The 21,655-nt window shown below is 36.9% G+C and overlaps 2 protein-coding genes and 1 non-coding gene across 8 annotated transcripts in view; 2 read left to right on the top strand and 1 right to left on the bottom strand.

Annotated features, from left to right (window-relative positions):
- The window catches only part of cfap92 (cilia and flagella associated protein 92 (putative)), a 22,934-nt gene extending 1,305 nt beyond the window's left edge, over positions 1-21,629 (bottom strand). For 2 of the 6 annotated variants that reach the window (XM_034693209.1, XM_034693216.1), the window contains exons 1-14: positions 21,363-21,629; positions 17,909-18,172; positions 17,537-17,739; positions 17,159-17,378; positions 16,965-17,087; positions 16,694-16,768; positions 14,190-14,374; positions 13,170-14,032; positions 12,856-13,050; positions 11,382-11,655; positions 11,142-11,306; positions 6,536-6,724; positions 6,131-6,281; positions 2,913-3,124 (exon numbers count right to left, since the gene is read on the bottom strand). In XM_034693209.1, the coding sequence (XP_034549100.1) occupies positions 2,913-3,124; positions 6,131-6,281; positions 6,536-6,724; positions 11,142-11,306; positions 11,382-11,655; positions 12,856-13,050; positions 13,170-14,032; positions 14,190-14,374; positions 16,694-16,768; positions 16,965-17,087; positions 17,159-17,378; positions 17,537-17,739; positions 17,909-18,164 (3,111 nt within the window). In that variant the 5' untranslated portion in view covers positions 18,165-18,172; positions 21,363-21,629. Of the gene's footprint in view, positions 1-2,912; positions 3,125-6,130; positions 6,282-6,535; positions 6,725-11,141; positions 11,307-11,381; positions 11,656-12,855; positions 13,051-13,169; positions 14,033-14,189; positions 14,375-16,693; positions 16,790-16,964; positions 17,088-17,158; positions 17,379-17,536; positions 17,740-17,908; positions 18,173-21,362 lie in introns of all 6 variants that reach the window. The other 4 variants (XM_034693200.1, XM_034693182.1, XM_034693192.1 and 1 more) reach the window with 4 other exon arrangements.
- trnaf-gaa lies at positions 3,747-3,819 on the top strand. The gene has a single exon. It is a non-coding gene; the product is annotated as a tRNA-Phe (tRNA).
- Positions 21,460-21,655, top strand: part of efcc1 (EF-hand and coiled-coil domain containing 1) — a 34,339-nt gene continuing 34,143 nt past the window's right edge. The window contains exon 1 of the mRNA XM_034693232.1: positions 21,460-21,655. The gene's annotated coding sequence lies outside the window, so the exon portion shown is untranslated.

Below are 21,655 nucleotides of genomic sequence, written 5' to 3'. Positions count from 1 at the left end.
ACTGGAAGCCAATGCAGAGACTTTAAAATTGGTGTGATGTGGGCTCTCTTTCTGGTCTTCGTCAGCATTCTAGCTGCCGAGTTCTGGAGCAGCTGAAGCTGAGAGATGTTCTTTTTGGGGAGACCAGAAAGAAGAGCATTACAATAATCAATTCTACAGGTTATAAAAGCATGAACTAGTGTCTCTGCATTGGCTTGAGAGAGAAACTGACGCACTTTGGAAATGTTTTTTAGGTGATAAAAAGCCTTTTTTGTTATTTCTCTAATGTGTGGCTCAAAACTGAGGTGTGAGTCAAAGATCACACCCAGGTTCTTTACCTGCTCACATGGTTTTAGAGCCAGTGCTTGGAGTTTGGTGTTCAGTTTCTCTCTCTGAGGTCCAGTACCAATGACTAAAACCTGAGTCTTGTCCTGGTTGAGCTGTAAAAAGTTCTCTGCCATCCATGACTTAATATCTAAAATACAGTTAAAAAGTGTGTCAATTGTTCCTGGGTCATCAGGAGACACGGCGATATAGAGCTGTGTATCATCTGCATAGCTATGAAAGTTGATGCCGTGCCTCCTGATGACATTTCCGAGGGGTAACATATAAAAATTAAAAAGAGTTGGGCCTAAAATTGAACCCTGGGGAACCCCACAATTAATTTTGTAACTTTTTGATCTGTGTTCACCCATGCTGACATAAAATTCTCTGTTAGTGAGATAGGATTCAAACAAGTTAAAAACAGTGCCAGAGATGCCAATAAAATTGTGAAGTCTGTTTAAAAGAATTGTGTGGTCAACAGTGTCAAAGGCTGCACTCAGGTCAAGCAGTCAACAGTAACCCCAACCAAGACAGAAACAAAGATGGATTTAAAAACATACACTTCAGATTATGACCTTAACAAGGCATTACAAAAAAACTGTGTAGGCAGTAAAGATACTTTTATACTAAAGACATTAGGTATAAAGTGGTGGCCAAAATTATTAGAACACCTGACCGATCTAAATATATTGACCTTTTTCTTACCTCCTAATTTCATAATGTTCATGAAACATGCAGCTGGTTGCTCTGAGTACAACAAATATAACATGAAGTGAGTCCTGCTGTTTTTATCCACTTTTAACTTTAATATGTGGTTTGTCCACCTTCTGCAGCATCACAGCATCACAGCAGCACATCTCTCTGACATAGTGTCCATATATGTCCTGAGAACTCCAACACTTACACTACCAGTCAAAAGTTTGGACACACCTTCTCATTCAATGGGTTTCATTCATTTGAATTATTTTCAACATTGTAGATTAACACTGAAGACATTAAAACTATGAAATAATCTGGTTTTGCCATAATCTGGATTACAACAGTAGTCAAACAGGGCTATCCATTGTGTACTAACCCTACCTCTGAACAACACAACTGATGGTCTCAAACACATTAAGAAGGCAAGTCATTCTACAAATGAACTCTTGACAAGGCTCATGTTAATTAGAAACCATTCCAGGAGACCACTTCATGAAGCAGACTGAGAGAATACCAAGAGTGTGCAAAACTGTCATGAAGGAAAAAGAGGTCTACTTTACAGAATCTAAAATATAAAACATATTCTGCTTTGTTTAACACTTTTTTGTTCATTCAATAATTCCATATATGTTCTTTCATAGTTTTGATGTCTTCAGTATTAATCTACAGTGTTTCAAATAATTAAAATAAACACAAACCCTTGAATGAGAAGGTGTTTCCAAACTTTTGACTGGTAGTGTATGTGATATATATTCATATTCATATATATCCATATTTATTATTATTTTTATTTATTTATTATTATTATTTAGATGTATTAACATTGTCCATCTGACCTCCTATGGTATGAGTTTTTCTGGTATTATGCATGACTTAAGTGTATTTAAAATAAAACTTAGAATAAGAAACTGGAGTACCCTCTGAAGTTCTATCCTGAAGGGTCAAAATAAGTGGACATAATGGGGTGTAAGTCTTTCAATACACTTGTTTGTCTCCTCACTTAATGTAGCCTAAAATAATTTGCTTTTCCAATTTTAAGGTTAAAAAATGACCATCAATCAAAGAATATTAAGCTTAGGCAAGTGCTGCTTGTGACCCCATTAAAGTCAAATCATTTACACTTTCCTCTCGAGTGTTTCTTTCTTTTATGTATACAAGCCGACAGCAAATTCACAGTATGTTAATTCATAAAACACATTGATTTAATAATACAGCAAGTGTTTTATTTTGTTATTTATTCTGAGATGCTCTCATCTTAAAGTACATGCAGAAGTAACACCCATGTTGTTTTTAATATGTCATATCTTAAATGCTAATGTTTTAACATGAATACTAACTCTACTGCCCTGACCAGTGATAACGTGATCTAACCTCCTACATTGTTCCCGCAGTAAATCTAACAGAGCGTTTCCACCTGCAGCCCTGTGATAGGCTGGCAACCTATCCAGGGTGGACACAGAATGGGTTAGCGGTAAAGATGATGGATGGATGGAATTTCACCTGCTCTCAGTAAGCTTGTCTCATGCGATACAAGATCAAACTGTGCTCCATAGAATCAATAAATGATTCTACTTAAGATCTTAATTCATGGAGAGAAGTAACAGCAGAAGCCTCATTATGTGATGCTTTCTTAAATAAGTCTACATATTGCTTGATGCTGTGATTTCTTCACAGTGACAGCATGTCAGAGATTTGGTCGTTCATTCACAATACTAAAATCAGAAATCATCAAGACATAAGCTGAGTCCTATCTTTTGCTGGTGGAGTCACATCTTTTTTTTTTTGTTTGTTTGCTATGTTGAATAACTTAAAGATGTCTAAATCAACAGCATGCAAAAAACAGAAGTGTCACAGCATGGGACCTTAAATTAGTGTGATGATCTTTAAGTCAGTAAGTGGAATCAGTGTACCTTCAGTATCATGCCTGGTCTCCTCAGTGAATACTTCTGAGGCTCATCTTTCAGTATGTCCTGAAGTCTCTGGGAGTTTCCGATGTGGCACTTGAACTGTGAACAGGGGGATTTGCCTGGTGGTTTGGTGCTGCTGTCAGGAAGCAGCTTCTCCAGCCAGCGACTGTACTGAACTCTGGCGGCCTCCAGTTGCTCCTGACGCAGAGGGTCTCCTGAGGATCAAAAGCACATACTCTTATCTCTGTGGATTAAAAAAGATTCTCAAAAGATTATCCATTTTAAAAAATAGGCCAGACATTGACCCTCCTCTCTCCGGATTGAGTGACACACACACCAGGATACTAGCTCCAGTTTTGTTCATTGTTGAAACTGAAGTTTCGTCCCTCACTAAATGTATTCTCCAGTGTGGCGTGAGAGTTTGTTAATTAGCAAAACATCTGATACCGGTTCCAGTGGCCTCCATCTGGGGCTTGAATCAAAACATATCACCATTAGCCCTGAATACTAAGAAAACACACCCAGGGCCCAGACAGTTATGGGAAGAATCCATGCTGAGAGACTCAGACCGTTAAATTTAGTGCGGCACTGGATACACAAAATGTGTGTCAGCATTGTCTGTCGCAGCTGTGAAACACTCCTGTCAGAGCTTGTCATCATGGAAAGTAAAGTTATTGCATGATTCCTGTCACATCCAACCTGTAGTTGTCGGTCTCAGCAGATGTGTGTCGAACATGAGTCTGGTCCTGCTGAAGGTTTCTGCCTGTTAAAGGAAGTTTGTCCTTGCCACTGTAACTTGCTAAATTCCATCATGGCATCTACTTTCAGTGGTATAGAGCTGAAATAGCTCAGTTGGGAGAGCGTTAGACTGAAGATCTAAAGGTCCCTGGTTCTGTCCCGGGTTTTGGCAGCTTGTGAGCTGTGTTTTGAGATTATTCCTAAATCATGCTTAAATCCTAGTTCATGTCTGTTCATATGAAATCATCACCTGTCTTCATGTCAGTTGATATTAAACGCTGTGTATCACCATCTTGGGGAGAAATTGTGCTGCTGTAACTTGCTAAATGCTGCAAAGTGTTCTGCTCATGGTGGATTAAGATGAGATCAGACTGAGTTCTGTCTGTAAAATGGGACTGGATCTTATCCTGTCTTGATGTTGGGTCTTTGTTAATAATACAACAAAGAGTACGGTCTAGACCTGCTCTGTTTGGAAAGAGTCTGAGGATAACATTTGTTAGGATTTGGCGCTTTATAAATAAAGTTTGATTGATTGATTGATTGATTGATTGATTGATTGATTGATTGATTGATTGATTGATTGATTGATTGATTGATTTACCTGACAAATATCATACTTTTGACTCCCCTACACTTCTATCAATACTCAAGTTACTCACTACTTTATCTTTGAAGTCAGCTGATGAATTCTCTTTTCTGAAATCAGATCCTAAAGACCGTAAACTGTTGGTGTCCTTGTGTTTGGTTTGTCTCAGTGGTGTAGCCGTACCTCGGTTGAGCATAGATCAAACGTTCTTCAGATCAGTGCGTTCATTTAGTCGTGGTGATGATGGCTATGACTGAGAAGGATGATGATTCTCTACCTGAGCACCACGGCCATATTTTAAACCCACGTTTGAGGTTTAGAAATAAAGAATGATTGTTTGTATTGTTGTAAATCTCTGATCTGTTTACCACACAAACTTCATCACAGCCAACAAAACATCAGCATCTAACCTGAGAAAGCATGTGGAGGTCTGGAGCTAACACACTGCTTTGATTCCAGATGAACATTTGAATCTTGTCTGTGCTTGTAGTAACTTAGTTTATATTTCATGGTATACTTTTTAGATATAAAATCATGTTTTCTAGATAAACAGAACGGAGCAGAATGTTCACCCATGCACTCTTGACTGCACTCATGCTTTGTGAAAATACGTTTAGAGATATTTTAAAAAGTACTTTGAATACTTCAGTATTTTTAAAAACATGTACTCCAGTACTTTCAGTTGTACTGGAGTAATGTTTGACTTAAGTCATGAAGACGTGGACTTTGTCCACCACAGAGCTTGTCCAATAAAATACTTCTTTATCGTTTATGTAAGTTTTAGTTTGTCTGGTAATAAGGAAAGGGATTATCCAGAGACCACAGAGTATGCACTAAGTTATAATTGTTGTGTTGTCCTCATGTCCTCCATATATCACTTCCCACAAGGATCAAAGCAGGCTCTGCACAGCTGGTGTTGGGCAGTGACTTTACATGTTGACTCATTAGACAAGCTTATAAAAGCAGGCTGATTTAAAAAGTTGTTTTTGTTGTTTTGTTTGTTGGTGTTTTTAATTGAAAATCTATAGCCAGCCTTGTAAAATGTAACACGTTCTGTAGAATTGGACGTGTTCAAAAGTCTTCCACCACCTACTGACTAACACAGTCGCTCTTCTCTCAGCTCTCTGTTTCATACAGCATGCACTTACAATCAGATGCTACACATTAAATCTATTTCTGATTCAATCATGGTGTTTGAGGGGCACGATCCCAGACATCTTGAAAAACCCTGAACAAAAAGAAAAAAACAGTGCCAGGACACAATGAGGTCTGAAAGAAAGAGGAACTGGAAACACAAACAAGATGCTGCACTTTGTTGTGAACCTTTTTTAGAGTCCTGTGATGTGGTTTTTGTTAACTGGCTCTATTTCCTGCTGCTCTTTTCTTGTCTGACAACATGCTGACACATCTTTCAGAATCACTGACATAAATAACTTTCAGGAAGAAGTACATGAATCATGAATATCAATGTGACAAAAGATGGGTTCCTTCAAACATCAGTTTCTCTGCAATATGCCTTTATTTAAGCGTTTGTATATTTAGGGATTTTTCAGAAATAAAGGATGTAACAATGGAAAAAGACAAAGGGCCGCCATGCCCCTCAGCCTGTCATGTGGCCTGCATTGAGTAGCAGAAGACAGCTGTTGGCCCTGTGATGGATTTCCATATTGTGCCTGCTGAACCCCAGTATAAAAAGGTGACTCTATAAAACACTCTCTCTTTGATTCTCACATTTACAGCTGGTGCTTCAGTGGCTACGCTGGACATATATCTGTCTGACGTATGGTTGTTAACATTTGGCCAAGAAAACACACCATCATGCAGTCAAATGAACCTGTACTGTAAAGCTGCATCACTGTGAGCTGTTTGAAGTGTTGTATGATGAAGTGCAGCTTACCAGCCAGGTGAATAGAGAGAGGCGATGGGCTGAAAACAGGATGAGGTTTGCTGTGGAGCTGAAAGTCTTCATGGCGCTGGCTCCAGGCCCATAAATCTCGAGTAAGTGTGGGCTTCAGTAAGTTGGCATGAAGGATGTTCTCTCTCCAAGGCTGAAAGAACAGGGAACAGTAATATTATTGAATTAACCCCTACACAAAACGATCGTTCACTGGGCGGCTGAAGTAAAGAAAGCACAGTTAACATGATGAGTTGTGAGGTTTTCCTCCTTTGTGTGATAGAGAAAGAAGACAGACTAAGTAAACAGTTATAAAAATGTTATCCCAGTGCCAGGATTCAAGGAATGCTCATAAACTAAACCCTCCTTCCCTGTGAAACACCAAACTACTGGAAAACATCATCTCACCTTCCTCAGCTCCACCACTCGAGCCTCATCAGGGTGTTTTGGATGACCTTTGCACCTGTTGCCGCCCATGCTTGAGATCCAGACTGTAGTTGTGTGAGTGGAGCTGGAGTCAGCTTTACTGAGCACTGGTCCTGGCTCCACTGTGGCACTGTGATACTGCTGACTGTAGGTAAACCTTCGCCCTGGTACCTGAAGTTTTCACCAGAGAAGAGTATTACATTTATGGTCATCTTTATAAGACACCTACTGCTCGTGCTCCAGATAAAGATAATAACCCCAGCCTCATCTTGAACTACCAAACTGCTTTTTACTTACATGAGTAAATGACATATCTCTATTCTATTTGGCTTAAACATCACCTGTAAAAACAGACTAAGGGCTCTTACATTTTGTGATCCATCATGGTGAACTGGCACCCTTTGTACAAGTTGCATTGTCATTGTGCGAGAATGCAGTTCAAGCTTCATGTTGTTGCCCTGTACATGTGTAAGTAATGTTTTCCTATAAATAATCTCACCCTACTGTCTTTAAGCATTTAACAGTACCACTCACTGTAAATCGTTGCTGTGGAAAATGTAAACAAAGGCTGTTTTGCACCGTGTTGCATATGGGGAACTGATTGTAAAGTTGTGCACAATACAAATAAAGGCAACAATTATCCACATTTAGCTCCAAAACATCTTAAAAATGTAGTGGGAATTTTAAAAGCCACTACATTTAAAGCAATATGTGTGATCTTTTTAGCTTTATTTTTGTTGCTCATTGATTTCCACTAAAAACTGAACAATTCAGAGAAGAAATATATAATAAACTAGATTTTATCAAATCAAATCAAATTTGAAGTAAACTCAAAGTTTAATAGGCTAAAAATGTTATTTTATATGTTTTAGTTTTTTTTTAAAAGAAGAAACTTTGAGCAAAACATGTACACCAAAATGCCTGATGTATCAAATATGATACAAATTAAAACTCATATATGAAAATTGCTATTTAATTTTTTGTAATTATTATTTGTCAGAAGGTCAAATAAAAACAACATTTTCAAATCAGTAGAATTTTCTGACAATTATTTGATGGTTCAGGACTTACAGGGTTAGTGTGTGGTGAATCGACTTTGCAGCCTTGAATCTTTCCATCAATATTCAATGTACAGCAGTAGTTTGAACATGTCCCTGTCCATGTTACTCTAATGTCTTGCAATAGATCTCTCTCTTTTTGTTGTGCCAAACGTATTTAAGATAAAATCACTGTTAAATCTAAATGTTGAATCTAAATCTCAAATGTTGAATCTAAATGTAAAATGTTAAATATATAAATCTAAATGTAAAATGTTAAATATATAAATCTAAATGTAAAATGTTAAATATATAAATCTAAATGTAAAATGTTAAATATATAAATCTAAATGTAAAATGTTAAATATATAAATCTAAATGTAAAATGTTAAATATATAAATCTAAATGTAAAATGTTAAATATATAAATCTAAATGTAAAATGTTAAATATATAAATCTAAATGTAAAATGTTAAATATATAAATCTAAATGTAAAATGTTAAATATATAAATCAAAATGTTAAATCTAAATCTAAATGTTGAATATAATCTAAATGGTCAATGTTTAACCTAAATGTTCAATCTAAATGTTAAATATAAATCTAAATGTTGAATATAATCTAAATGGTCAATGTTAAACCTAAATGTTCAATCTAAATGTTAAATATAAATTTAAATGTTAAATATGAATATAAATGTTAAATATGAATTTAAATGTTAAATATGAATTTAAATGTTAAATGTAAATGTTAAATGTAAATGTTAAATATAAATGTTAAATATAAATGTTATATGTTGCTCTGCGATCCTAAATATTTAGATAATGCAAATTCACACAGCCTCCCAACGGGAATACCAAAATAAAAGCTTCTTAAAGTGATACAGATATCCCAAACGTAGTCTGTCAGTAGTGACTCCTACGGGTTACCAGCCGGACTGACAGCCGTCCATAGTTTGAACTGATTTAGCAGAAAATGCTGGATAGCCAGTTTTGGAGGCTTTGGAAAGATTTCACATCGCTCAGAGACAGTACTGACCCAGTCTATGGTACGGACAAGCTAAGTTGGTATTGCTAAGCCTGTATCACAGAACAACATTTAACATTTAGATTTAATGTTTAAAATTTTGATTTAACATTTAATCTAACAATCAACATTTAGATTTAATATTAAACATGTATATTTAGATTCAACATTTAACTTTTAGATTTGCATTTAACATTTATATTTAAGATTAATATTTAAAATGTAACATATATATTTAACATTTAACATTTAGATTCAACATTTAACAGTTATATTAAACATTTATATTTAACATTTGGATTCAATGTTTAACAATTAGATTCAACATTTAACCTTTAGATTTAGCATTTGGCTTTAACAGTGATTTTTAACGTATATTTGTCACAACAAAATCAAATATTAAAAAGATCACAAATATTGCTCTAAATGTGATAAAAATAAGTGATTTTTAAAAATTCACACTACATTTTTAAGACATTTAAGATCTAAATGTTGGGAATTGTTGCTGTTATTTTCAGTGTGCACAACTTTTCAAACGGCCCCCCATTGTTGTAAACCACTTTCTCTGACACTTATCCTGCAGCAGTGATTACAAGTTTTAAAATGTGCCCTTTACAAATAATCAGTCTTTTTACTGATGGTCCACTTAGAAGCATCACTATAAACTCCAGTCTGTTTTATAACCAAATAAAAAGCAGTTTTAAAGGCAACATTACCAGGTAATGGCTACTTAGGGATAAAGCAGCAAGCTGTAAAAACAACATTCAAATATAATCACCTCATAAAGACTTTACACGTTGTCTCATATAACACCAGCAGATAGAGTTTTTATCATTATTGCTCTGGCCATTGAGCTACTGCAGTTCAAATACTGACTAATCTTAAGGCACATCCTCCATACAGATTCCTAATGGTTAGACTGTATAGGTGAGAGCTGGGAGGAGACTCAAAGAGAGCATTTGTAACATTAGTCTACAGTCGAGGGAGCTGAAGGAAGTTTAGTATAAAGGGAAACGTTTTCTACAGGGTTCTGTCCCTTTCCAATTTATACACAGCCATTGAGCAATTATTAGTACAAGAACACTGATAGGTTAAATTCAAATAAGTATGACCTATAACGCCAAGCGTATCATATTTGATACATTGGTTTCTGAGACCTCTACATCATCATATATCTGTGATATATTTTTTCTGAAAAAGCCTGACATATACAATCAGATACATGCAGTGCACGGATAATCCACCAGGTGTGAGTAACTCATGCACCAGAAGGACATCACTTGAGACATCCAAAATGTCAGCTTTGGATCAGAGACCCACTCAAGGTTTTTCAGGGACATTTTTTTACCAATTTTGAAAAAGTTTGGATGAAAAAAACTTTCAAATTGTTCCTGAAACTTCAAGAGGAATAGTTACTGGATTAATGCAATGTAAAACTAATGAATATTTCATTACCTCATTTTTAGATAAATCGTGTTTAAAATATGTGTATCAAAATTGTACAGCAGGTATATAAGGACATTTGTTTATAGATCTGTAAATCATAATTGTATTAAATTTCATACATTATTCATTCCATAAAGCAACATACAGTCTTTTTTATTATTTAAGAACACGTTTAAATGAGCTCATTAGGTATGTTTAGAGTATAAATTGAGATATTCATAACGTATATTGAATTTTTATAGATGTAACCTGCTGTATCATTATGATTGATGACTGGTTGAATGTTGCCATGGCTCCCTAGTTAATTATTGTCTTTTGCTCATTGATTTCCACTAAAAACTGAACAATTCAGAGAAGAAATATATAATAAACTAGATTTTATCAAATCAAATCAAATTTGAAGTAAACTCAAAGTTTAATAGGCTAAAAATGTTGTTTTATATGTTTTAGTTTTTTTTTAAAAGAAGAAACTTTGAGCAAAACATGTACACCAAAATGCCTGATGTATCAAATATGATACAAATTAAAACTCATATATGAAAATTGCTATTTAATTTTTTGTAATTATTATTTGTCAGAAGGTCAAATAAAAACAACATTTTCAAATCAGTGGAATTTTCTGACAATTATTTGATGGTTCAGGATTTACAGGGTTAGTGTGTGGTGAATCGTCTTTGCAGCCTTGAATCTTTCCATCAATATTCAATGTACAGCAGTAGTTTGAACATGTCCCTGTCCATGTTACTCTAATGTCTTGCAATAGATCTCTCTCTTAAGTTCAGGCATAACTTCAGTTTGTTGAAGTTTGAATCTGAGATGTAGTTGTGCAACTGAGGCCTACGATAGTACTTTAATTTAAGTTATCATATCAGCATCCGGCTGTTAACAGCAGTATTTTCACATCTTGTGGTCTAAGGTTTTTTTGTAAAGACTAAAAAACGCACAGACATGTCATCTCTTCATACTAACCTCTGTGCCCCAAAGCTACACCATTGCACCCTGATATATTGAGATGCACCGTATGCAGTATGTATCCACAGAACAACTATTGAAAATCATATCCAACACAGTGATCACACCTGGACCATCTCCCTGCGGATCAGCTCCATGGTCTGCTCCTTTGAGTTGAGTGTCTGGGTGCTGTAGTTGTATACTGGTCTGTCCGAACTCTGGTCCATCCTCAGCACAGCAGCCTCAGGCCTCTGCAGCCTCTCACTTTCCTCTTGCACCTTTTTAATATTGTCCTAAAAAGTTAGGACATGTATGAGTGGCTGTGTTAAAAAGCTTGAATATTCACTGAAAGAGTCACGCCTCCAGACCTGAATGAAGTCTTTGAAGTGTCTCCGAGGCAGCTGCTGGCTGCTGTGTTTCCTCTTCATGTAATCTCTGTTGTGCATGTCGAGCGGCGCATGTCTTTTAGTCCGAACAGGCAGAGTCAGGATGTCAACCTCGGTTTTGGCATCAGCTTGTTGCTTCCACTGCATCTCATCCATGCCATATTCTTTGTTCATCCTGAGAATCATGTCAGCCGTAGGGAAGAGGTTGCTCTGCACCACGTATTTGAGTTGCCTTATTTGACAGAGCTGGCTTAACCTGGGTAAAATAAAGAGGCATCAGAACTAAATATAACGTAAACTTGATGTAGTCTACTGCAATTTTATCCTCAAGTTTCTATTTCGATTCATACCTTCCAAATATTTATGCAAGAGTTTCAAGTTTTGGCAGCTAAACAACAAATGGGGTGAACTTCTCTGTACTGGAGGGACACCCTGGATAGTAGTTCATTATGTTTCTACCCTAGATGGGCACATTTTAGGACGCCTTATGACATATTTTCAAATGGAGATGCTTGATTATGTTTTATCTGTTATAAGGACAATTAATAGGATATTTTTTTTTCTACAATTTATTCTTTTTTGCATTTGTAAGTTGAAACCTGTGTTTTTCCTCTTTTAAAGCTGGGGTTGGTAGTCAGATTTAGATACACTTTTTGTTTTACTGGTTAAAATGATCTTTATGTCCCGATGGCAATCAATACATAATGTGTTCTTAAAAAAGAGTGAAAAAAGCCTCTATCTACAGCCGGAGTAAACCTGGGAAAACACCAACCAATCCCTGCCATCAGGAGGCAAATGATGAAACCAATCAAATCCTGTCCTGCCGTTCTGCCCGCCTCCTGCACGTACATTTCATGTTTGTTTGTGTTTTTAACTTTCACTATGATAATGTTTTGGTGTTTTCTTACCGCTGAGTGAGACATGAGTTGACAGTGCAAAACACAAACGATGTGCTGAGGACCGGTTTTGAATCAGTCACCATCATATGGTCATGAATCAGCGGCGCTCGTGCATGTGAGCGGGGGCGTCGTTTTGGAGGAGCTCAGAGGGGCGGAGGGGAGGGGTTAGACGGAGTCCTGAGGAAATGCTACATTCAAATTCATACTAGTTTTCCGTGACTACCAACCCCAGCTTTAAGATAAACACATATTCTTAAACTTTGACAAAATATGAAAATATATGCAAACTGGATGATCATGGTTTTGGAATACAGAACTTAGGAAAGTTATTTCAGGTAAAAAAGTTAAATAAAATCAGAACTATACAGTTAAAAAAAAAGGCGGTGACATAACACCAGTCTTGTTTCACTTCCTCTTCTACAAAGTGACCAAAAAACTATCCAAGCTGTTTCAGACGTAACAGCTTGATTTATTGTGATATAGGCTAAATGTGATATTCATGTAGTTCATGGAGTAAATCAGACAAATTAAAAGAACTGCAGTCTTTTGATGTATACCTTGTCAAAGCTTGGAAGCATGGTGTGGGGACTGTGCCTCTAATGTAGATGAGAGGTTGTCTCATGATGGTCTCTAGTGGCTCATCTAAATATACAGGACTCAGGGTCATGTCTAATGAGTCATAGAGGCGCTTGAAGAAACTCATGTTTGAGTTGTAGAGGACTATCACCTGCTCCTCTGCACTCCCACTTTGCCTGAAAAACATTGAACAAACTGCAGGGCTCTCATTGGAATTTGAACTCTCTATTCGAGCAGACAGCACAGCTGAAAACTGTTAATCGCCTCTTTGGCAACATAGTGTTCATGGACTTACTTCATCGGGACAGACTCCCAGAGTCTTTGCACTGCTTTATGTTTCAGCCCTTCAAGAACAAAAATGTGTCTCCTCTTATCCACCACATGGAATCCTGTAACAAAGTCCAGATCTTGGCTTTCATCAAGCTTGAAATTCATTATGTAATTTGATAGGGCTCTCTCTATATTTTCCAGGGAGCGCGAGCCCAGATTGAAGGCTGATGCATTGATTCTGAGGATCTCTGACTTAAGTTTGCTCATTACAGAGAAGTTGTTGTAATCAAAGAGGTAGACAATGCGCCCAAATGGTCTCTCATCTGTGCCCTCCTCACAGCTGTCTCTCTCAGCATTGAGTGCATAAGCTAGCTCAACCTTGACTTTGAGTGTGGAATTGGCATCAAAATAATGGCCTTGTGGCATGGGGTGTCTGCTGGCTGCTGTGTGTGACACATTCCTGTCCTGAGCGGTCCGCTCAGTGTGCAGCGTTAGAGGTTGAGGGCAGCATTTGATTGGTACTTGCACCTTCAGGCTTTTCTTCCCAAGCAGCAGCTCCGAGAGGTTCAGGCTAGCAATACCATAAGAATTGAAGACCGAAGTCCTCTGCTTGGATTGTGCCATATCCCATTGGATGTCATGATCTGTCCCTGTACCAAACAATGCTCGAGGTTTTGGTAGTTCTTCAAACTTAGAGTCACGATCATGAACCTCTACTTCCAGAGGTGGACCAGAGAGGAACTCTTTGAATTCTGTAGGACTCATCAAGCCAGTCAGGATCACATTCACATCTCTGAAGTAGATGTTGGTGCTGTGTTTGTGGTGATTTGTTCTGTGTGTTGTCAAGTTATGAAACTTGTACTGGCAGTAAACTGGCACACATCTCTCCTGGTGAAATGGAAATTTAAATGTGATTAAGTCAGAGCTCACGGCTAAATGCCAAACCTCTCAAATTAACTCTTAACAGGGTACACTGAAATCAACACCAAATGGCTGCACATGTCTTATGTGTTTTCAAACTACAGATATAAAGTGTAGGCTTCACCTGCAGGACGTGGAAGGGGACTGGTGATGACGGCAACGAGGTGGCTGACAAAATGTTGATGACCAGTGGATTGAGTTCAGCCTTCAATTTGTCAGATATTAATGGTCTGTCCAGAGAAATGTTGCACATCAGCTCAAATACCCCAGCTGTACAGACTGGGAAGCGTTCAGTCAAAGAGGTCTCACCTAGCAAGCACCAGAAAAAGATATATATTAATATACAATATTCATACACATTTTTTGGCTGTTAAATATCTATAAAGTTGTACCTCGATGATAATTCCAACAGTCTTTTCACGTTTCAATTCTATATTGCAGAAATGCTGGCACCATACAAGCCATCTTACAGTCTTAGACCCTCAGGTGGGGCACTTTTGGTCATTCCAAAGTCGAGGCTCAAATCCAAAGAGGATCAAGCTTTCTCTTCAGAGCCCCTCGACTTTGGAATGACCTCCCTGAGGAGATAAGGCTTGCTGAGTCAGTGACATCTTTTAAATCTCTTCTTAAGACTCACCTTTATGGAATGGCTTTCATGGGATTTCACCCTTTTAATTTCAGCTTTTTATTCTTAAAATTTTTTATATTTTTTTTATCTAACTAATTAATTATTTTTATTTTCATTTGGTTATTTTTTATTGTATTATTCATGTTTTCATTTATTATCTCAACGTTCTTAATCTATCCTTTTCCATTTTCTAATTTCTCTGATTTGATGTCATCTTTTTTTAAAACCTTTTTATTATCCTTTAATGCCTTTTATTTATTTAATCAATGTATTATTTTATTGTATTTTTTTTATCTTACTCATTATTTTTAATTTTAACTGATTATTTTAATGTTCTTAATCTATCTTTTCTATTTTTTTCTGATGTGATGTGGTCCTCTTCTTAAAACCTGTTTATTGTACTTAAATGCATTAATTAAACTAATTATTTTTTTATTTACTTACCTATTCATTCATTTAATTTATTTATTTTTCAAACCTCAATAATAATGATTTATTGTTCTACTGTCTCACCGCTTTATTCCATTTAATTTACATTTATTCTTCGCATTGTTAGATTTTCAACACTCCTCTCTGTCTGTTAAAGGTTCATTTTGTCATCCGAATCCTTCCATGCTTTGTTTGTCAAAGCACTTTGTAAACATTTGTTTTTAAAGGTTCAATATAAATAAAGTTATTCTTATCATTATTATTATTTTGGTAACCTTGGAGCTTTTCCTTTTCCTTCCTTTTACAGAGCATGACAGTAGACTCCAGGTGTCATTCTTTAAAGGTGACATATCATGCAAAATTGACTTTCTAATGGTTCTTTACCTGAAATATGTGTCCCTGGCATGTCTACAAACCCCCCGAGAATGATAAAAATCCATTCTGCCCCTGTTTTGATTTCTACACCTTTCTGTAAATGTGTGTGAAACAAGCCGTTTCAGACTTCCATGTTTTTGTTACGTAACAACAATATCCGGTCTGTCACGGAGTCAGAGCTCGGAGCTTGTTCAGCCCATAGACTGTATAAAATAATACTGAATCCCTCCTCCGTTTTTCATTACCTGCACAAATGTGTGCTAACAAGGAGCTTAGGAGGGAGGCATGCTAGTTGTAGGCTGTCTTAATAAACACAAAGGTCAGATTTATTCCCCACGTCTGCAGATTTGAAGATCTAGTGGATGATTTTTATTTATCATGGATAAGTGCTAGCGCTACTTAGCATAGCTACATAGCTACATGTCGTAGCTGTAGCTGTATACCAAGACACACGTCTACATACTGACAAATAAAACAACAAGAAACACAGAATCTGTGACCAATCCTTCAGAAAAGGTCCCGCTGCCTTTTTGGCAGAGGTCGGTTTTACTCCCCACGTCTGCAGATTTGAAGATCTAGTGGATGATTTTTATTTGTCACGGATAAGTGCTAGCGCTAATTAGCATAGCCACATAGCTACATGTTCATAGCTGTAGCTGTAGCTGTAGCTGTGTACCAAGACACACGTCGACATACTGACAAATAAAACAACAAGAAACACTAAATCTGTGACCAATCCTTCAGAAAGGTCCTGCTGCCTTTCTGTTAGAGGTCGGTTTTACTCCCCAGGCCTGCAGATTTGAAGATCTAGTGGATGATTTTTATTTATCATAGATAAGTGCTAGCGCTAGTTAGCATAGCCACATAGCTACATGTTCGTGGCTGTGTACAAAGACACACGTCGACATACTGATAAATAAAACAACAAGAAACACTGAATCTGTGACCAATCCTTCAGAAAGCTCCTGCTACAGGCGCCTCTATGTCAAGATCAGATTATGGATCAGATTCAGAGGGTTGAAGTAACAGCAGCCGTGTATATTCAGCCAACATGTAAACATTAGATCAACGTGCAGGACAGCCGAGGCACATCCACTTCCTGAGGGGGCGTGGTCAGAGGGGAAAACAGAGTGTTCTGAGGAGGACTGAAGAAGAGGGCTTTTCAGGCTTGATGAGTGAATACAAGCTTGACTCACCTGCCAACAAATGGACAGGATTCATTTCCGCTGAGGCAGTGCCATTCTTGATCAAATCCTCAAAGTTGGAACCATCTAATGGGATTTTATGAAAACATGTTTCCAAGAGGAAAAGTAGATTGTTGAAATTATATCTGTCATATTTTCCTTAGAGTATAATCTATGTTAAAATGACGCCTGGTAAAGATGTACAGTTAGAAACCAGGGTGAATACATGCAAAAGTGAAGCATTAGAAATTCACAGTTAATAAGGTAAACATTGAATCATTACCTGTTTCAGAGTCCAGCTCAACCAAACTGGAGCTAAAAAGTGGATCACGTTTTATCTTTTTGGACATGTTTGACTTCTTCTGCCACAAGCTTCTCACTTTGTTTAATATAGACTTAGTTCCACCTTTGAGGGAAGAATAATAACAATCATGGCATACACAGTATTTATAACAATGGAGTCACATTAATACTTACCACACATGTCCGTTGAATCCTCAGGTGGATCATGTGGCAGTCTCAGGGCTTTCAGTCTGTCATAGCGGGCCTGGCTGGACAGTTTATCCTTACTGTTCCAAACCTGGAGCTTTATCTTATGAGACAATAGACCGATCAGCATGTCCCTGTTGACTTTAACATTGACTTTCTGAGTCAAACCGACCCATATCTGCTCTCCTTCATGCCATGTTCTGAGAATCTGGAACAAAATTCACACATTATGAAATGTTAGATGAAGAAATTATCATCTATAATTGAATGTAACTCTAGTACATGTAGATACTGTATTGTAGTTCATTCAGGAGATTCATTAATTGTTCATTACAGTGACACAATCACTCATCAGGTCATGGTTACCTTAACCTCATCTTCTTTGTACATTTTTGCCACCGGTCCAAACATGACCAGATCCACTTTCACTGTCTCTGTATCGCCTGGCAGCAGCTCATATTCAATGTGATAGCAGCTCTGAGCTGTATGGGTCTTCATTAAAACAGAAGATGAACCTTCATTTCTTTTTTTGGCCTTTTCTGGAGTTTCAGCAACATCAGGCTCCTCGTCTGAAATAAAAAAAATGAAATCTCAATTTCTTTTATATAAACCGTGCTTTTCTAATTCAAGCAGACATAGATTTAAATGTTAACTCATCCTTCTGGCTTCCAGTGAGAATATTTCTAAATCCCTGTGGAGTAAGTGTAAACTGTTTACATATTTGTAGAGCAAACTCACTTCTTGGGACAGCTAGGGCGATGTAAACAGTCCATGTGATGTAATAGGAGCTGTCATCTGTGTGTGTCGTGATATCTCCCGTAGAACCTGACCTCTTTTCCAAACCATGCTCCATGGACAACACATCACTCTCAAGGAGAATGACATGTTCTTTTCTTTTATCTGTACCTGCTCCATCAGAGACCGGCTGTGGATCACAAAGACCAGTTTCTGACATACTCGCCACAGGGTCCGATTCCACTGGAACACTTTCCATGAGAAACACTGCAAGAGAAGAGTTAATGAGAAATAAGACCAGGAGGACTTTGTGCAAGAGTTTATGATACATCTTTAAAAGTGTGGCCTGACCTTGAGCAGAGTGTACGACACATTTCTCACTTTCCAAGAAATGTAAATGTTAAACCAAAAAAGGATCTTAATAAACTCCAAGTTAACCAAAGATACACACCAAACACAAAGATGTTGGTACTGTAACTAGAGTTATATCGTTTTTGTCAATTGATTTAATACGTTGACAACTACGCACAATAACAAAGATTTTCAGGAATGTTAATTAGCAAATAAAGTCACATTAGCCTTTTTACATTGATTATCACATTCCCTGTGAAGCAACATGCTTATTTTGTATAGATACTGTACAACAATTTATCATTTTAAATATAAAGTACTCTTATTAAAGCCCTGTGAGACTTTCTTCACTGGTTATGAAACAGATATTACCAGTGATTATATTATAACCTTAAAAGGCAAACAAGAACTTAAACAAGACTGACAATCCTTTATTCTACAGTTTAACATACACTACCAGTCAAAAGTTTGGACACACCTTCTCATTCAATGTTTTTTATTCATTTTAATTATTTTCAACATTGTAGATTAATACTGAAGACATCAAAACTATTATATAATCTGGTTTTGCCATAATTTGGATTACAACACTAGTCAAATAGGACTATCCATTGTGTACTAAACCTACCTCTGAACAACACAACTGATGGACTCAAACACATTAAGAAGGCAAGTCATTCTACAAATGAACTCTTGACAAGGCTCATGTTAATTAGAAACCATTCCAGGAGACCACTTCATGAAGCAGACTGAGAGAATACCAAGAGTGTGTGTTGAGCCGCATTTTGTAATAATGGTGCATTTTGTAATAAACGTCCAAAATGTAAAAACTTTTTCATTTCATTTTGTAATAAAGCCGCATTTTCTAATAATCTTCTCAAAATGTAATAACTTATTACATAATGCGGCAAAATTTATTACAAAATGCGTTGGGGCAGTTTATTACAAAATGCGGCAGTTTATTACAAAATGCGGCTTATTACAAAATGAAATGAAAAAGTTATTACATTTTGAACGTTTATTACAAAATGCACCGTTATTACAAAATGCGGCTCAACAGTGTGCAAAGCTGTCATGAAGGAAAAAGGGGGCTACTTTACAGAATCTAAAATATAAAACATATTCTTCTTTAACACTTTTTTGTGCATTAGATAGATAGATCTTTATTTGTCCTTAATAAGGAGATTTGTTGCCACCGTCTGTACAGGAATACATGTATGAACACAAAAACCATAAACATCTACCCAGCCTCACCGCAATGGTGCCCCACATCCCACAAGTATATACACCAGACACGTATGCACACACTGGGCACATATAAAACACACCGAACACATATGAACACACTGGACACATATATGCACACCGGACACATATAAACACACCGAACACATTACAGTGGCATTCTGTTTAGCAGTGCTATGGCCGATGGGACAAAGCTTCTGCCAAACCGGGCTCGCCTACAGTAAGGGGATCTGTACCTGCGACCGGAGGGGAGTAGTGTGAAGACCGAGTAGAGGGGGTGTTGGGGGTCCAGTGTTATAGTGCGTGCTCTGCGTATGATGGCTCTGTTGTTGAGGTCAGACAGGTTGGGTGTGGGGAGGCGGATGATTTTGGTGGCAGTGTTTGTGGTGTGTATGAGTTTGTTTTTGTTGGAGACAGTTAGCATGTTGTAGTAGCAGGGGGAACAGTAGAGGAGAATGGGTTGGATGATGCTTCCATATATGTTCTTTCATAGTTTTGATGTCTTTGGTATTAATCTACAGTGTTTCAAATCATTAAAATCAATACAAACCCTTGAATGAGAAGGTGTTTCCAAACTTTTGACTGGTAGTGTATGTAACTGCTGTTAGAGGGTATTAGGTGTAAAGGTATATTCTAACACATGTACAGGACAAGATCAAAAAAAGAGATAAAAGGTATCACTTTATGGGGCGCCATTTGTAAAGTTGTGCACATTGAAAATAACACCAACAATTCTCCACATTTAGCTCTAAATGTAGCTAAAAATGTAGTATGAATGTTTAAGTCACCTTTTTTTAAATCATATTTAGAGATATTATAAATATTTGTGATCGTTTTCATATTTAATTTTGTTGTGACAAATATATTGAAGTAAAAATCACTGTTAAATCCAAATGCTAAATATAAACCTAAATGTTAAATGTTGAATTTAATTGTTAAAAGTTAAATCTAAATGTTAAATGTTGCTCTGCGACCTTAAATATTTAGCTAATATTCAAATTCAGACTGCCGCCTAGCAGAAATACCAAAGAGATACAGACTTAGCAATACCAACTAAGCTTGTCCGTACCATAGACTGGGTCAGTATTGTCTCTGAGCGTTGTGAAATCTCTCAATGGCCTCCAAAACTGCCTTTACAACATTTTTATGGCGAGCAGTCCGGCGATAACCCGTAGGAGTCACTACTGACAGACCATGGTTGGGATATCTTTATCGCCATATGAAGCTTTTATTTTAGTATTTCTGCTGGGTGGCAGTGTGAATTTGCATATTAGCTAAATATTTACCATCAGAGAGCAACTTTTAACATTGAAGTTTAACATTAAAAATTATAGATTTATCAACATTTATAGTTAACATTTAGATTTGGCATTTAGATTTAACATTGACTTTAACTTAAATATATTTTTTCACAACAAAATGAAATGGGAAGAATATCACAAATATTGCTTTAAATTTGATTTGAAAAAGTAACTTTTAAAAATTCACTTCATGACGTTTTTGACATGTGGAGAATTGTTGCTGTGCACTATTTTACAAACAGCGCCCGTATCACTTTGTCCACAGGGGGGCAGAAAAATGTAAGCTACTCAAACAGAAAATCCCTCACAGGAGCTTTAACTCAGATTGCAATGAGTAACCCTACATTTGGAGCAGCCTACAGAAATAAAATAAGGAAGTTGCTTTGTAAAGTAAAGATGGTTTAAATATGTGTTCTAACGGGAAAGGTGAGTTTTAAGGAGTGTAAATAACACAATATAATACACACACAAAAAAACATCTAAATATAATTATATAGAGGCCTACTGTTTTTAAATTGATTAAAAAAACCGACATGTTTACTGCAGCCGTCTGCACTTACCTCAGCTCCTGATGATGCATATATGAACAGTCTGAAGTGTTTCCATGTAAGCTGACGCTACAAGTTATATTATTGTTTGAAATGACACACGGAGTTAAACACACTGCACTATCCGTCACTTTACCCTAAATAAAGGTTCCACTGTACTTTTAAAAAGGTGCTGAGGTGGGACAGCCTGTCTCATAAACTTCAACCTGAGGAAGAGCAACTTCTTGATTTCTGTGGAGCAACGCGTCACCGTGACAACCGCTGTTGTGAGGGAAGTGAGGTGTGCAGCTGCTCCACGTGCGGAG

This window comes from Notolabrus celidotus, chromosome 1 (assembly GCF_009762535.1).
Source record: "Notolabrus celidotus isolate fNotCel1 chromosome 1, fNotCel1.pri, whole genome shotgun sequence".
NCBI lineage: Eukaryota > Metazoa > Chordata > Actinopteri > Labriformes > Labridae > Notolabrus > Notolabrus celidotus.
The sequence above is the reverse complement of the archived record's forward strand: the minus strand, read 5'-3'. Positions and strand labels throughout refer to the sequence as shown.